Genomic DNA, 18455 nt, shown 5'->3' on the forward strand with positions numbered 1-18455 from the left:
TTTGTCTGAAGACAGAATAGAGCCACAATAGATACAGACACTTTACAAAACACTTCTGATGAAAATAATGGAAGAGCTCCAGAACAAATATGAAAAAACCTTCCACAGTTAGAGGAGGAAAAATATCAGCTAGGATACTGTCTTTCAACTTTAACTATATTCTTACTGAATCTGGTATGAAGTCAGATTTTCTGAATACTATGGAAGAACTAACTTTATACAACAACACATAAAACATACTTCTGTTTCAAAGTCATAAAACAAAGCTCTTAACACTTGTCACAACTAAATCACTGCTTCAGTCTTCTGAATTTTTTATTGCTAAAATAGTACTGAAGCATACGTTGGGAGAGTACTATGTTCTCATGTTATTTTCCCCAACTAAACATAGTAGTCAACGTAAGAACATACAAGATCACTAAGATACATGAAGACAGAGGTTTGAAAAAAGCTGTTTTGATGTCTACATCAGCCACTGCTTAAGAATTATGATCTTAAAGGTCATTTCAACAAAGTTTTTCAGATCCTCTTTAAATAAAAGAGGAACTGAAATGCCACACTGCAGCTTACCGAGTATATTCTTACACTTCACTAACTAGATAGCACAATCATGGAAACTGCTGAAATCCACATAAATTTGCTGACACTACACCAGCAAAGTATCAGCTTAAGCAAAACTTGACTAAAATCATCCAACAATATCCAGTTTCTATTATGTTCTGCTTCTTTGACAGAGAAAAAGAGTTCCTTCTTGTCCCGCAACACACAAACGCAAACACACCTTTGCTCATCATCTGGTCGTTTGATCAAATTGAACAGTATGTGTAGAAGTTGATCTCTCTCTTTGGGCTCAGGATGGAGGCAGGCTGTACACAGTATGAGTGGGATCAACTCCTAAAAAGTTGTGGGTAGGGGAAAAACCAAACAAAGTAAAAATGCTTTGGGCATATATTCATAAATGGCAAAAGAATCTAAGAAGATAAATCTAGCCACATAACACCAAAACAGTCAGAGAAGATGTTTTAGAGTCTTGATTTCTTAAGTGACCTGGAAAAAAAGTGAAACTCTACACAAGTTAGAAATGTTTTCCTGCTAGGAAAGATCAGGGGAGAACCAGTAGATAAAATAAAAACGTCTGCAAAGATTACAATTAACAAATGCAGGTCACCTGTAACCTGTTTAGAGGACAATCACAGTTTAAATTGTCTTCACTACCTACTGAACCGAAACAAATTCCACAGCTATCTATGGAACAAAGCTGTGGGAAAAGTTACTGCCAATGCCATGGAGTTGAAAGATTAAAGTTTCCAATTAAACCTGCACAGTTTTGAGCACAAGTTAGAATAAACACTGAGAAAGACACAATGGTAAAGGTGACTCCAGGGAGATACCCTCTGTTTTGTGATGAGTGAAAACTGTAAGATTTTAAATGTTTGTTGATTTTTTTTTCAATAAAGAGGCAACATCTGAAGCTGAATTTTCTTTCTATAGCAATTCAATTCCTTTAAGGAACAAACTAGCAAGAAACTACTGTGTAAAATATTAACTGACCAAAAACAGAAGGCTGTCCACAATAGTGAAGACTTTCGCCTTCCTAAATATGCCTTCAAAGGTAATGGTATTCATTCCCAGAAAAAAAAACAACACCCAAATGGTTATAAACATGAACTGGAAGTCCCCTTCCTTGACCTTGTTGATGTGAGCCTTCACTCTAAGCAAATTTGGAAGCCACATAATTTCTAGAGGCGTTTATCGCACTGAGAGGTCAGGGGTAAAAAAAAAACAGATGAAACCTAGGTGCCTTCAGAGAAAACATGGGCAAGTGATAGGGAGACTCTCCCACCTGTTTCATACTTTTGAGCCACTTTTAGCAGACAAGCTTTTTGTGAATTAATAAACTGTGAAAAGCAGATGACAGTGGGAAATGCTCCTGAAGTTACTAGTGAAGATTATACAAAACCTGGAAAAACCTATAGTTATTTGTAATAAATGATCATGTCTGCAAGAAGAAATTAGCACCTCCCTGCTAAGTGACCTATTCATGATGGTCTTGAGAGTAAGCCTGTTGAACTAAAGGGACACATGGAAACAAGATTGAACACATTCTCACTGCCCAACCTGCATTCTCCTAAACAGCATGTGCTATGTTTGAAATCAACACAGAACAGTATTTTATTTTAGAGCAAAATGCTCTATTTTAGACTGAATGAATGAAGCTGACATTGCACAGAAGAACTGAAACAGCACATCTTCTCTCTGTTCTACTTCTGTTAACTGTTCAGGCAGGTCTCTCCAAAGAAAACCTCACTTCACCCCCCACAGTTCCTTTGGACAACTTCTCCCTAACTTATAATGACATGCTCTGTTGTTACCTTTGAGCAGGATTCACTGACCCAACTCAGGTTCTCAATACAGGCAATATTTACACTGGCACATAGAGCATCTCTGCATTATGGTCAAAAGATTATGGATGTTAATGCTAACTGGTATCACTTATGTAAACCACATGTCAAACAGTTTCTCCTACATATTAGAAGTATTTTTAAATGGTAGAAGTATAAAAATAAAAAATATTAATGCATTTTCAAATGCATCCTATGGGAGGCATTTGTCAGATTTGCTGACCATTTTCTTACAAGCTAGGAAGAATTTTCTGTCTCTTCTGTTGCCTTCACTCTAATTTTTAAGTTCATATTCTGACAAAAGTCTTCTACATGTTATTTTCTCTCATTAGTGTCTTACTTGAAGCACTCATGAGTGAAATAATTATCTCAATGAATCATTTACTCACTGTTAAATGCAAGACTGGTTACTTCAATAGCTTAGGATAGTCATCTTTTTTATTATTTCAAATACTAACATAATCATATGGCAAACAGGTGACAAAATAATATATAAACCAGGATAACTTGAGGATGGAATTTGCAAATTTAGTCTTCTCCAATAGTCAGTGCTTCTACTGTGAACCAATGCTGTGTTAAAATTCTTCTGTAGCTCTGCATCTGACAACCAGTAAATGAAGCAAAATAAGATTAGCTGCAGGAAAGGCAGTAGCTGCAGGTACTACTGATATGGAGTCTCTTGCACAAAAATGGATTTAAAGTTCTGAATTAATCCTTTTAGTTTTAAAATGAAAAACCAGTTAATTATACAATTAATCCATGACTCAGAACTTTGTGCTCCTCATCTTATTCATGTTAAAATTACAACTCTAATTACATTTCATGGGATAAGACTATTATTCCAGGACTCAAATTATGCCTCTCACAGACCCAAAGGAATAGTTTTACAGAAGAATCAAGGCAGACATACATGTGACAAAAATCCTTTTACTTCTTTCTTTGTATCTCCTATTTGGAAATGTGCATATAGAAACACTGTGACAGAACTATTGGCATAAACATAAATACACAAACATTATAATTCAACTCCTTGCATCATGAATTATGTTAAAGACATGGTTTTAAAATTCAGACCAGAGAGTAAAAGAACACTCTAAGATTGTGCCATTTCCCCTCTAAGAAAACTGCACTAGCCCCTCACATCCAAAGAACAGAACTAAAGGACTTCAATAAAAAATGGGTATGTCTCTCTTTCATGAGTGCGGGGACAGCTCCACCCCCAAACAACAAAAAACCCCAGACTGTTGTAGGTTAGGGATTAACTGTCCTACCATCAATTCCTCCAGCCTCAAGGGGAGGACACAGGATATTGTCATCTGTTACTCTATTCCCTTTTCCTGTATCTCCCTTTACAAGGAGCAGACCTTGCAGTCATTGCTCCCTCTCCCTCTCCGCTCTGGGCGTGTGACTGCCGCCATCACTTTTTGTCTGTGTCAGAGTGAGGCCTTGCTAAGCTTGCATGAGAAAAATGAAAGTTACAGAAACTAACCCTGGAATAATAGATATCCTGAAAAGTATGACTCATTAAGAAAAAGTGTTTCTTGATTAAGAACAAGAATAACAAGATCCTTCTATTAAGTGAAGGAGTTTGCTCTGGCCCAAACTCTGCTAAAGGCCAAACAAGGTTATTCCTGATAACTGAAAAAAAGATAAGATGGAAAAATTAGTATAAAGGGTGAGCAATCAATATCACATTGCTTAGTTATCATAAAAATAGAAAGGATTGCTTTTCTCTAATTACAATTTAGTCGAAGGACCCTTGTTATGGTACAACTCTTGGCAAGCACAAGGTGGCTGACTTCATTATTTTTTAATCTTAAATGTTTTAAAGTGCTAAAAACACAATTAAAGAAGCAGATGCCAGCGCAGATTAAATTTTATGAACTCAAGCTGCACATCTGCAAGAAGTGTTATCACAGACTGCAAACCCAGCCAAAGGGCTTTTTTTCCTGAAAAACCTCTTTCAGCATGTTGTTACCATTCATTCCATCACTATTTGGCTTCCATATCCCTGTCATTTTTGAGTGCGTTCACAAACCAACCTGCACGCTGATAAACCTTTTCAAGCAGTCAAGGTAACCTAGGCACTTGGGATAAAAACAAAATTCATTTTTCATGTTGACACATGGAATTTTAAAGACTGCAAATTGCTTTCAGGCAATTTTCTTATATTATGCATTATTGATTTTCCACAGATGACCTGCTCTTCTAGAAACTCAAATGACCTCCTTACCCACACCATGTCGATACCGTATTTTTGTTTCTTTCCTAACTCCCATCACAACCTAAACTCCAGACATTGAAGAACAATTAGATCTGCACCAATACACAAAAATAACATAATTTTAGAAATGCATCAGACATTCTGACACTAACTAGTCGCTCAGATGTTAACTGTAACATTTACTGGACCCCTTATTACCAAGTTGAGCAGGCTCCCATGGACCTTAAGAGGGATGAAAGCAATGGTGAAATGGCTCCTGAATCACTGATGAAGGACAATACCTATTGAGAGATTGCCAACTTCCACAAACTCAATTTCTTCAAAATGAAAATATATAGCACAACATTTTCAGCATAAGGTTTTGCAACCAATATCAACATGATGGATGCTTAAAGAACAAAGATAGGTACTTGAGGAAGTCAAATTATGTTTAATTCTCAAGTCTAACACACTGACAGTATAAGATCTTAAAGATTACCACTGTAGCTTTTCAGAGCAGACTGGCGATTCACTTCTCATTATAACCTCAAGTTCTTCTGTATCTTTCTTGAATTAGTGATCTTTTGGTACATTTTTACACCATTTCTCCATGAAATTGTGCTAAGACTCTCTTACGATATGGTTTCTTTCAAACGTGACCCAAAGCTGTACTTTGTTCAAGAGAGCCTAGTTCTCAGGTTATTAATAAATATTAACAGATGGTCTACCCAACTTTGCCTTCAAATTCCACGCCTACATCTGAAAGAACATTACAATAGTTGCAGCAATGGGTGGTAACTGAAAGAAGCTATTTTTAAAAGCAAATTTCAGTTCTGGGAACATTAAGCATCCTATGCAATCCAGTTACACAATTCTCACTTGCAGGTTTTTTCAACAGGTGATTCATTTAAGACAAAAATACGTGTCATCAAATTTAACTTCAACTGTAAAACAAAGTAAGTAGCAACTAGCCTAAAAGGTCACAAAATTATTAAAATACATTACACACATTATGCTACAAGCTGTGAAAAGAAGCCAAAATACCACATCCTGCCAAGGAGAGGGAAGGAAAGGAACGAGTAAGAAGTCAGAAATTAAGCACTGATCCAGGAACACTCATAGAATTATTCCAAAAGACTCTTAACAGAATCCTTTCCTGAGCACTTAAGTCAATATCCCTATCCCCTCAGAAAAAAACAACCAACCAACCAACCTTTGATGAAGTTTGAGACTTTCAAAACATGGTACATTTCCAACTCACCATTTCAACTGCTGCTAATTGGCTCGAATGTTCTATAATTTCACATTATAGGATCAGTACAAATTTCTTAGGGATTTTTCAAAGCCTTCAAATGAATTTATGCAAAACACACTACAAAATCTACCATACAGTACGTCCCCTCAACCAGGACTAAAAACATACTGCAACTGTGCTACTTCAAACCCTTTAGTTCAGTGTCAGCTTTAAGGCTGTTACATTCGTTTGATACATCTTCATATTTCCCCTTGTTTTACACATTTGATAATGAGCAATATTTACAACAATACAAAGCCAGTCTCTTTTTTTTCCATCCACAGTCAAAAGTCTTTTCTACACAATATAGCATGGATGATTATGCAAAACACCATCCTCATTTACATTCAAAATAAATACTGCATGTTCATAAGTTTATTTAGCTTAGAGTCACCATCACTGGAGGTGTTTAGGAAGAGACTGGATGGGGTGCTTGGTGCCATGGTTTAGTGGATTAGATGGTGTTGGATGTTAGGTTGGACTCGATGATCTCAAAGGTCTCTTTCAACCTGGTTTATTCTATTCTAGTCTAGTCTATTCTAATGTTAAATTTAAGGAAAACATATAAGCAAGATTGCTGTTTTTCTTTATGAAAGGATGTTTTTGATGAACTTTATCTTGGCTAATACATGGAGCTTCTAGAAAAAGATGATAAATTTTTAATTCCACACATAGTACTGTGTAAGAATCTGAACATGAATCCTTAGTAAAACTACTAATGGAGAAAATAAACCAAATATAAGGTTTGAAATTACATCCCCTGGTCTTTATAAAACACTTTAGCCATGATCTCTAAACAAACCAACCAAACACTTTTGTGCTACCACAAGCAGATGGACCTACAGTAACAGCTAGTCTTGCTGAATGCTAGTGGGTGCCTTAAGCAAAGGAAGAAATACTAGGGTACCATGCGGGTTTAATGAACTCACCTGACAGAGGTGTAACACCATTTTCTAGAAGAGATGCATGCACAAAAGTAAGAATATGATTGCAAGTAACAGCCTTTGATGAAATTAGACACAACATCATCAATACTAAAAAGCAAACATCTTGATAACAATAGAAAGCAGAATTTCAGGGCTCCTCACCTCTCGCTTCGCAAGCAGCACGTTAGGAACAATATGAGGCAGGCAGCGTCCCAGCATTAACATGACACTTTTTTCACTGTCTGCAATTCGAGACACCTGAAAAACCGAGGGGGTTGTTTATTGCTTTGTGTGTGTGTTTCACATGAAGCACAGCAACAGAAAAGCATCTTTTCAAAGGAAATACAACGATTGCAGTAGGCTGTTCACTTAACAGAAAACATTTTCTTTCCTCACACACATTATGTTTTTGATCTGGCAGCTAACTTCAAAAGCATGAATCCCCTTGTACAGACTCTAAACTTCCCAGTAATTCTACATCTATCAGCAGGTTTCAGATTTAAGCTAAAATCTGAAAGCATATCCTTAAGTTTCACGCACATACATTTGCCTCTCCATACATGTTAATAAGTATTGTTTGAAAGCAATTATTGCCTCTTTAACTACTGCTGCCATGTAGAATAAAGAGTCCGCTGGTTTATGTCAATGGGGAAATATACCTCTGATCCCAAGCGGCTGTCTGCTGACATCCGACAGAAAGACAGTAGTGCTTGATGGAAAGCTGGTGACAATTTCCTGAAACATTGTCAAAAAGGGAGGGGGAAAAGAAAGTATCCATCAGAAAAGTGACTGAGCAAGTCCTTTCATGCTGACTCAAACAACTAGCTAAAACAGTATTCAGAAAGTGTGTTTTAAGTGAAGCATGCTACCGAAGTTTTCACATAATCTTTGGCTTTTAGGGTGTTTCAGCTGTAGCAATAAAAGAATTGGGTGTCCTAATTAAGAAATACATTTTAGTACTGAAATATGTAACATCCTTTGAACTGCACAGACAAAAATAGGACTAAAGTAGGAAGAAAAGGAAGCTTTAGCAATACAAGAGGAAGCACACAATTATGCAAACAAGGGGGTAGGGGCGGAAATCACAAGAAACAGCATTTTTGCTTCAAGTTCTGATTCTGCATATTGCATAAAAACATATGAGTAGACACTTAGAAACTTCAGGATTAAACAGAGATCACCCAGTTGCCACTCTGGGATATAAAAGATGGATTCCAGTGCATGCTGAGAATCTCAAAATTAACCTTAAATTTCTTTCTAATCCCTAAGGTAGATGTGTATCGCTAGAAGTACTGCCTCATTGCCATGCACAGCACCAGCCAACACAGCTGAGCTCCTCAAAGCCTTAAGCATACACATAGAATCCTGATAAGAGTCTCAAAATGACCTTGTGTGAGGAGGGTAATCTGGCAGAAATGTTCTCAGAAACCTATTACTGGACTGATCATTACATAAAACAAGCAAACATCAGTGGCATCCCATTTTTCCCAGTAACAACTCCCTCTGCTTTATCTGAGCCCTGTATTTAGACGCTCATCTAAGACTGCCACATCCACTATGCTTAAAAAGAGGGAAAAGGAACACTTGTCTTCCAAAACATGCACACACCCCATCCCACTCTGTGTTGTCATAATGCCATTAGAGGACTCAAACAGCATTTTGGTCAGACAATGGCGAATGATTGTGTGTTTACTGTAAGTAGTGTGATGTTTCAATCTATTAGATAAAAATGTGTCCATGCACATAGTTGCAGCCATTAGACTTTGTAACCAAACCAGAATTCTAAGACTTGTGAGGTAATACCAGTTTTCATATAAGGGAAGAAGTACCTCAAGGTTTATTCTTCAGAACAGCAGAGCTCTCCCCACTTGAAACCTTAATTAAAATCCTACATGAGGTCAAAGTTCCATGCCTCTGTTGCAGAGACTGAAAACAACGTATGACAGTATACCATTGACTTTCCCTGTGGGTTAATTAGCAGCAAGCTCTGGGCAGCATGCATCCCATTACAATTGCTGGCTATATTTAGTCAAGGAAACTTCTCCTTCATGAAGTCTAATAAAATCTTTGATGGCTAGGCTGGACAGAAATGGTGTCAGACTGACCCCTCTTGCACAAAAGTATGTCTTTTCAAGGGCCAGCAGACTCCAGTAGTGAAGGTGCTAAAATACAAGAAAGTATAATGAATCCACCACCTAAGCACTGCTATTCTATTCCTTAAAGGAGACAAAAGAGTCAATTTACTGGAAAAGTCAAGAGTGATTGCTACATACAGAAAACACCTTGTATTTGATGCAAACTACCAAACACCTAAAGTGAGCTGAATAAATACATATGGTACAGTCTATTTAAACTGCTGCTAGTGCTTTCTGCTGCAATCTGTTAGACAAGGCATTTTTCCAACGATGGCCATGTCCTCATTTGCAGGCATGCATGCACAGCTTCTCCTAGGGCAGTCACACAAAACAGGCTCACTTGATCTTCTATCCTCCCTTCCCATCTGGGCAAGAATTGTGCCAAGAATCCACTCTCTAGCTATAGTAGTAAAAATTCTGCCTTTCAAGCTAGATGAATACATTCTGAATAAATGGTAGTAATTGTTGTCTACAAATAATTACCCCTGGGCTGCAATGACCATCCTGCACTTCTAGTGTGCTTCTCCCACAGATCTCACAATACACAACAAATAACAGAATTTTAAATGAAAAAAATTTACTCTATCATTACAAATTCAGTGCATAATCCAGGAAGAAAATTTAGTCATACAGCTCTACATAACACTATCAAATATGGTCTTCTTTGACGCTTCACTGACATGTTAAGCCCCAAACTCAGTGCAAAAATAGCTACACACTAAACATGCATTACTTATTTCTGCAGTGAACTGCATTTCAGGGGACTTCTGAGGTTAACTCAATGGGGATTTGAGGCTTTTTCCAACTACTTTTCAAAATCACATGCAGTTATATTTAAAAAAGCTGTGAGCAGCAAAATCAATTCTGTTTTTCTAGAGACTACTGTCACAAACCCCACTGGACATACTCATAGTTCCCTCCTCACTCAGAGATTTCATCCTATTTTGATATCCATTCTCACCACCCCCAAACCATAAAACTAACATTCATGCACTTAATGCCTCCCAGCATTCTCAATTTCTCAGAGCAAACAAAGCTGGCAGCAAGTCACAGAGGAAATTAGGTAGACAAGTTTATAGCAATTGATATATAATGTCCATAAGTTTTGCTCATTACATAGTCTGGATATTCAGCTAGGATAGGAAAGAAATTATAAAAACAAAATCTGGAAAACTTCAATGGAAGCACTGGAAGTCTTTCAGACAAATCTAAGTCCAAATTTACTCTCCCATTACACACCAGTATATTTAAGTGGAAGAGATTTATATTAAGACTCTAAGGTATTATATTTGTAAATCAGAAACATCTTTCCTCCTGTTCAATTGTAAAGTTGAGAGACCACTGAAAAAGTGCCTGTGTCCCTAAGGTTTAGTCCAAGAAGTTCAGGAAATCCAAAGGAAACAGGATACTTAGGGTATGCAAGAAATGTTAATTACTAGCAGGGGTAGAAATTCTGGCTTTGCTTCTTCTTCCCCCTCACATCTTGTATTAATTTTACATCTGCACGGAATAACACACAGACTTCTATGTGGTATTTTCAGATGAAAAATAATTCTAGAAACATAATGCTGTATCAACACCAGCAAAAGAAGGCTAAGAGAACTGCCAAAATACAAAGCAGAATGACTATCAGCTCCCATAGGAATAGCAGCCATAAGGTGAGCTACTCAAGTATCTGCGTCCACAAGGGTAGTTTTAGAAGATGTACATGCCCTCAGTAAGGTTTGTGCTTTGTGTTACTCCTGATGGCTACACAGTGGTTTGTCTATTACTTAATGAACATGCCACTTCCACTCTTTACTGTAATGATTAAAATCTACATGGGTTTGAGAGGTGTTAAGAACACTCAGACACAAACTCATCAGCCTCCATGTAACAACACAACATGAATACCCTGTTTTGACTGAAAGATTATAGTAACCCAGTGAAGACTTGCCCTAAATTCAAAGCTCAAGGAGCAGAATGGCATTGAATATTCTGATTATTTAAAAAAAACACAACTATAAAGCCCTAAAAAAATCCATACAGCTCTCAGAGTATTAAAAGAATTTAGACTCATCTACACAGAAAAAACCTTCCAAAGCACTCTTCTAGCAGAGGAGATTTCATTATGAAATTAAATTTGAAAAGAGAATGAAAATATCCTATCTTCCTATTCAACTCTTTGATTTTAGTGTGTTTTGTTGGTTTAGTTGGTTTTTTTTGTTATTGCTGGGAAAAGGACTGGTTTTAGAAACAAGTAGGAGGTGAAACCCTTAAATTTAATACTATGAATGTGGCTTCCTTAAATGTACTCCATTCTTAAATGGTTAGGAAAACAAAAATACCAGCACCGTACCCTAAAGTTAAGTCTTTTATTCACATTCAAAAGACAAATTGATCTGTGAATTCTGCATGACTTTACTATTAGAAAAAGATCTACCCACTTAACAAGGATGTTTAATTAAAGCATTCCAGTTGACAACGTATCACTAACCTATTCGGTTTATCAAAGTGGACTGCAGCTTTAGCTGATGGAGCACAGGAGGACAGTTTCTCCATTTCTTTACGGGGCACTGAACTTAACAGATCATCTTTACAAGTCCTTGAATCCACTTCAGCTGATAAAGAAAGGCTTGTCTCCTCAGTGTTTCCATGTTTATTGTCATTCTCAGAGCTCTTGATATCCAAGTACCGTCCATTGTCCTCCGAGACTGTGAGAGGCACTTGTTTCAAAGAAGGTGGGGGAGCTACACCATAAACTGTTGACACAGCAAAGTTTTCATTCTTGAGAATATCTATTTCACTAAAAAAAAAAGAGGGGAAAAGTAAAGGATGAAACATTTTTGCAGTTTTCATGAGAATCTTGTTGGAATCACAGAAACAAAGACAACACACTGAAGAGCTCCCTTTTTATAGAACCACAGAATCATAGAATCAACCAGGTTGGAAGAGACCTCCAAGATCATCCAGTCCAACCTATGACCCAGCCCTATCCAGTCAACTAGACCATGGCACTAAGTGCCACATCCAGTCTTTTATTGAAGAACTCCAGGGACTGCAACTCCACCACCTTCCGGGGCAGCCCATTCTAATGGTCAGTCGCTCTCTCTGTGAAGATCTTCTTCCTAATATCCAGCCTGAACCTCCCCTGGTGCAGCTTGAGACTTGTTCTGTTGCTGGTTTCCTGGGAGAACAGACCAACCCCAGCCCAGCTACAACCTCCCTTCAGCTACTCGTAGCTACAGCTCCAGTATGTTTGAAATTTCTTTTCAAAGAAAGAACTTAAGATCACACAAGCTGTTCAAATCAGTGCTAGTTTAAGGGTGTTCTTTAGTCAATAATTAATAGCAGGAAAAATGCTGCACTGGGAATGAATCCATTAAATAAATGAACAATAGTGTTACCTGCTTCTGGCTGAAGTTTAAGCATCGAGTCAAAAATCACCAGGAGACAGAACTCTCTTTGTGATGTGAAACTTCCAATACTTGGTGAATTAATATGTGGCATCCCATCTAGCTTGAAATGGTAACTACACAAGCCAGTAAAACCACTTCAACATTAGGCACTTGTCCATATGTTGCATTGGTGCATCTCTTTAAGAGGAATGATATCTTGTACCTTCCAGAATTATGGTTTGACCCAACCTTTGTTGTTAAAGATACTGTTATTTCTACTAGTCATGCTCTATTGAAAGTAAAATTGTGTTGAAATAAGTTACTAAAACAAGTATCTTACAAACTGTGTTTGCAAGTTGTACACACCCTAGTGCTAAGAAATGAAATAAAGCTGACTGAGGAGAAAACCTACACGTAACACATCAGAATGTATTCTGTTTTCAAAGAAGTGAGTAAGTTGTACTGAAAGAACAAAACTGATAAAGTTAAATGATGTAAGTAGTAAAAGGGAAATAGTCAGTTTGAAATGTCTTCCATTTTCTAAATCAAATACTACATATTAAAAAGGAAAGACTACTCTGCTCTGAAGCACTCCTAGTAATTTCCTTAAAGTAAATTGTTTGGTTTTATGTCTGTGCTAGAAAAACATTGAGAAGTTATTTCAGCATTTATCAGCAGTTGAGCAGATATTGACAAGTACATACCTCTCAAGTCTTTGGATTTGTTCCATCAAAGACCATTTCTCATTGTTTAACACACTAATTTGATCTTCTAACTTTTGCACTATTAAACATTGCTAAATACAAGATAGAAACAAAAGAGTTTAGTACAAGGAAGTTAAGCACTACTGCAAAAAAGCTGAAGTGTTCATTCTGTACAATCTTACTTCTATTGACTGTGGTGTTGTTTCAAACACAGGGACGCTCCCAAGTACAGGAGTAGCAGCCTCTAACTCATCATCTTCCACACCAACGGATACATCCACTACATCTCTCGCAGTAACATGATGGTTGCCAAAGTCACGATAGAGTTGTAACAGGTCAGGGGGTTTTGGAATGTTCAATCCTACATCATCCCAAAGTTCAAAATCCTTCAAAGAAATAAAATAGAGCATACAATATATTTCTGTTTATTTTTGTTTCTCTTCCTCATTTGACTGCAAGTCATACAACAACAACAAAAAAATGACATATAGACTGCATTGCAATTAAGGAGATGAAAGCTTGAATCAAGGGAGCTAAAGAGAGGAGCTTCCAAAACCACATAGATCACATTTATAGTTTTTCTAGGACTGAACACTTTTGAATCAGATATAACACTGATTAAATTGTAGCAGGAAATCAGTGCAGTCAATAGAAAAGGGAACACTTTGTTCCCATCTCATTGACAAGAGCCAGTGTAATTTTTCCAGATGCAGAGTCAGACAGCTCTGCAGGTGACTGACAGACAAGGTGCATGTTCTCAAGTGAAATCTGGACATAGTTGTCCTAATTGTATAGAAGTGTAACCAGTAGTAGGACCTTTTGTCTTAAACCATCACTCCATGTTCTTTTCTCACTGTTAATCTTAAATCTTAAGTGGATGATCCAGAAATTTTATTTAACAACCCATTTCCTTTAGAGATTAGGATATGAATTGAAGAGAAGATACTGGAGGACTAATTATAGGCAGAACTGGTTGAAATTCAATATTTAATTCAATATTGAATTCTTCTCACAGTATTCCTGTGTTGTGATGAATGTGTATTGAGTGCTGATGTTACTGGATGTTTCATTCACCCAGTTAACAGTCAGAACATAATTAGAACCCTCCAGACATTTGAAAGAAATTTTCCCAAGAGACATAAAACTCATGATCTTAAGAAAAACTTACCACAGCACAGCTGTGTTTGGAATTATCTAAGACAAAATGTTGTTATGGAGAGCTCCTCCAAGGCTATATTCAATGCTATGGTATGATCAAGTGTATACTCATACACACATACAGCCCAGGAGATGAGAAGCAGTGAGTATATTGTACATCCAGCACGAATAAGATGAGGAAAAGATGATGTTCAAAATTTTACAACACCCAGGTCCTCAACTGAAAGGGTGTCTATCAGAATACAGGAAAGTGTGTAAGTGCCTATAATTCCCATGATTTTCCTCCTTGTTTTGCTTCTTTTAAAGAATGCAAGCATTCTGGCCCCTTCCTACAAATGTTGGGAATCCTCTAAGTGCTATTTTCACACAATGCTTTACACATGAAAACGCTAGTACATTTAGAGTACTCGGAATACTCACATGTACAAAGTGAACTACTTATACAGGAAATACCATTTAAATTCACTTGAAGTTATTACAAGATTAGAATATGCAAAGTAAACACTTAAAAAAAATAAAAATCAAATTAAAATGTTACCTGATCATGATTTTCATCTGAAAATGTTATTGATGTAAGCTTGTAACTATTCTTCAATAAAAATTCATTAACTAGGAAGTTTAGAGCTCTTTTCTCAAGAGGTCTGATTGGCTCCTGGAAAATATGAAAATAATACACTACATTTTTTTGTTCATCTTCCTTCCAAATATAGAAGCAAATCTGTCTTAAATTCCATGCAACTCCCAGTTATCTCCAGCAACCTACCTGAATTTCAGGACTGGATTTATAATTTTTTCGTTCCTGCAAAGGAACTTCATTTTCTGGGGAGGAAAAAAAAGCAACTAAATTTTACTGTTTCACACAGGATGAGCTCAGCTACTTCTACATTGTTCGAAGTAGAGACTTAAGAAAAGGTTTATGTACACCACCTGCAGCCTGAGTCAGGTTGGCTCGGAGGGCCTGTATGGTCTCCTTGGCTTTCCGTAGTTCAAACTCCAGGACTGGACAGGGATTTGGATTAAACACACACAGGCATCCAACCAAGGCAAGGGAAACAAAAATAAAATATAAAAAGCAAGGATGGGTGTGAAAAAAAAGATACAGTTTGTATTAAACAGAAAGCATGCAGTCTTTATGGAACTAATGAACACATGCAGCAGAGTTGGTCTGAAAGCAAACTGGTGAACATTTTCCATCGTTTCATAGGCCTTGAGGTAGCTGAATCAAAACTTCAAGCTGTCTGACAAGGACTCGCTGTAAGATTTTGGGGTTTTGCATGTTACTGGGAAATGCTTCTGATTTCTTCCCCACTCTTATGATCAGCTGACACTGTCAAGTGTTTTGATTTCTTGGGACAAAGGGAGTATGCAAGCAAAGGACAGACCTAAATTAAGCAAACACATGCTGGCAGCAGAGGAAGCTGTCTCCATGTAGCAAAGCTTAAACCATGAGGTGAGTGGACTGTCTCAGTGCTCAGACCATGAGGTGAGTGGACTGCCTCAGTGCTCAAACCATGAGGTGAGTGGACTGTCTCAGCGCTCAAACCATGAGGTGAGTGGACTGTCTCAGTGCTCAAACCATGAGGTGAGTGGACTGTCTCAGTGCTCAGACCATGAGGTGAGTGGACTGCCTCAGTGCTCAAACCATGAGGTGAGTGGACTGTCTCGGTGCTCAAACCATGAGGTGAGTGGACTGCCTCAGTGCTCAAACCATGAGGTGAGTGGACTGCCTCAGTGCTCAAACCATGAGGTGAGTGGACTGTCTCAGTGCTCAAACCATGAGGTGAGTGGACTGTCTCAAAGCTTAAACCATGAGGTGAGTGGACTGTCTCGGTGCTCAAACCATGAGGTGAGTGGACTGTCTCATTCAGACTACAGATTTTGTATTTTTTTTTTAATTATTCATTGACATTTCAGTAGTGTCAGAACTTGAAATATACTTTATTTTACTACTAAAAAAGATCTTTAAAAAAAAATCTCTATTTTAAAATAGTGGAGTTTCAGGAATATCCTACAGTTGATTAAGAGTTTGAATTTAGTTGAATACATTTAAGAGATGCACCAGTCCAAAATAAATTAAAAAAGGGGGCAAAATATGCAGCTTTCCTGTATTGCTTACAGAGACACTTGAAAGAAAAATGTCTTTGCTCCATCATCCTTAGCAGTTCCCAGTGACTCTAGACTATAGAACAGTTTCAATAGTCTAGAGTCACAGAATCAAAAATGGGTATTTCTGGCTGCTCTTATTACCTACTCCACCTGCCCACCCCCTGGATCACTGTTATGTGTCTCTCATGTTACAATGCTTCCTCCAATAAGGGCCAGTAGTGCTTTGTTTACAGTGGAATGTCATTTGTTTTGAAGCTGAGGTCACAATATATACTGTGGCTTGACATTTTAGAGCCCTGTACCTTTGCAAAACAGAGTAAATGTTCTGGACCTGAGCAAAGCCTTCGACACTGTCCCGCACCACATCCTGGTCTCCAAACTGGTGACACATGGGTTTGATGGGTGGACCACTAGATGGATAAAGAACTGGCTTGATAGCCACACCCAAGGAGTGGCTGTCAATGGCTCCATGTCCCAGTGGAGGCCAGGGACAAGCGGAGTCCCTCAGGGATCAGTCCTGGGACCTGTCTTGTTCAACATCTTTGTCAGTCACATGGACAGTGGCACTGAGTGCACACTCAGCAGGTTTGCTGATGACACCAAGCTGTGTGGTGCAGCAGACATGCTGGAGGGAAGGGATGCCATCCAGAGGGTCCTTGACAGGCTGGAGAGGTGGGCACAAGCCAACCTCATGATGTTCAGTAAGACCAAGTGCAGGGTCCTGCATCTGGGTCGAGGCAATCCCAGGCACAAATACAGGCTGGGCAGGGACTGGCTGGAAAGCAGCCCAGAGGAGAGAGACTTGGGGGTGCTGGGGGAAGAGAAGCTCAACAGGAGCTCTCAGTGGGCACTTGCAGCCCAGAAAGCCAATCAGATCCTGGGCTGCATCAAGAGAAGTGTGGCCAGCAGGTCGAGGGAGGTGATTCTCCCCCTCTACTCAGCTCTGGTGAGACCCCACCTGGAGTACTGCATCCAGTTCTGGAGCCCCTATTACAAGAGGGATATGGAGGTGCTGGAAGGTGTCCAGATAAGGCCCACGAGGATGAGCAGAGGGCTGGAGCACCTCTCCTATGAGGATAGATTGAGGGAGTTGGGGCTGTTCAGTCTGGAGAAAAGAAGGCTCCAAGGTGACCTCATTGTGGCCTTCCAGTATCCGAAGGGGGCTACAAGAAGGCTGGGGAGGGACTTCTCAGGATATCAGGCCTAGGGGGAATGGACTGAAGCTGGAGGTGGGGAGATTCAGGCTGGATTTGAGGAGGAAGTTCTTCCCCATGAGAGCGGTGAAGCCCTGAAATGGGCTGTCCAGGGAGGCGGTTTAGGCCCTGTCCCTGGAGGTGTTTAAGACCAGGCTGGATGAGGCTCTGGCCAGCCTGATGTAGTGTGAGGTGTCCCTGCCCATGGCAGGGGGTTTGGAACTAGATGATCCTTGTGGTCCCTTCCAATCCTGACTGATACTATTTTTATAACAGTCTACAGTTATGGCATCTCGGGGAACCTATTTAAGGAATTACCAGATAATTACATGCATTTCATTAATTCCCCACATTCATCTAATCACACTGGAAAAGAGTCACCAGAAAGGAGGACTTTTGTACTTAACTAGAAGAGACGAGCACATAACAGCTACCACTGAAGTGTTAAGTAGATCACCTAATGTTTCCTTTACTCCCATGTAAAACTAAAAATGTTGCAACTGCCTTTAATGAGAAAATATTAATGAGATTTTTGCTCACTGCCTAGAAACAATTTGACATTTTGAAATATTTAGAGAGGACAATGCATGGCAGAAACACCACATTGGCTCTTGCTTGTAAGAAATGCTACTGAAGACTGCAAATAAAACCATTTCCTCTTTTGAGCATCTAAGAATTTGCTTACAATTGGCATGCATGGAAAAAAAGATTCACTCAGTTTGCATTTACCCATAAAAACTGAAGGAATAACTACAGTACATCACATTTGCTACATGAAAGTAACTTGTTTGATGCACAGAATTTTACTGCAGCGATACAAAAGCGCAACTGAGGATACGATGAGTAAGGTATGTAAAAATCTCTCTAGTATTCAGCAATGCTGATCTGCAAATACTTCTGTGCAACAAAGTCAGAAAATGCTCTTGTAGTAAAGTATCAGACAATTTTGGCACTTCC

At 38.6% G+C, this 18455-nt stretch overlaps 1 protein-coding gene across 4 annotated transcripts in view; it reads right to left on the minus strand.

Annotated features, from left to right (window-relative positions):
* The window catches only part of RELCH (RAB11 binding and LisH domain, coiled-coil and HEAT repeat containing), a 68640-nt gene that overhangs the window by 32609 nt on the left and 17576 nt on the right, over positions 1-18455 (minus strand). For 3 of the 4 annotated variants that reach the window (XM_054164037.1, XM_054164034.1, XM_054164036.1), the window contains exons 3-11: positions 15127-15198; positions 14963-15018; positions 14738-14851; positions 13224-13427; positions 13042-13133; positions 11437-11745; positions 7485-7560; positions 6988-7083; positions 782-894 (exon numbers count right to left, since the gene is read on the minus strand). In XM_054164037.1, the coding sequence (XP_054020012.1) occupies positions 782-894; positions 6988-7083; positions 7485-7560; positions 11437-11745; positions 13042-13133; positions 13224-13427; positions 14738-14851; positions 14963-15018; positions 15127-15198 (1132 nt within the window). The remainder of the gene's footprint in view (positions 1-781; positions 895-6987; positions 7084-7484; positions 7561-11436; positions 11746-13041; positions 13134-13223; positions 13428-14737; positions 14852-14962; positions 15019-15126; positions 15199-18455) is intronic. The other variant, XM_054164035.1, reaches the window with a different exon arrangement.

This window comes from Dryobates pubescens, chromosome 9 (genome assembly GCF_014839835.1).
Source record: "Dryobates pubescens isolate bDryPub1 chromosome 9, bDryPub1.pri, whole genome shotgun sequence".
Classification (NCBI taxonomy): Eukaryota; Metazoa; Chordata; class Aves; order Piciformes; family Picidae; genus Dryobates; species Dryobates pubescens.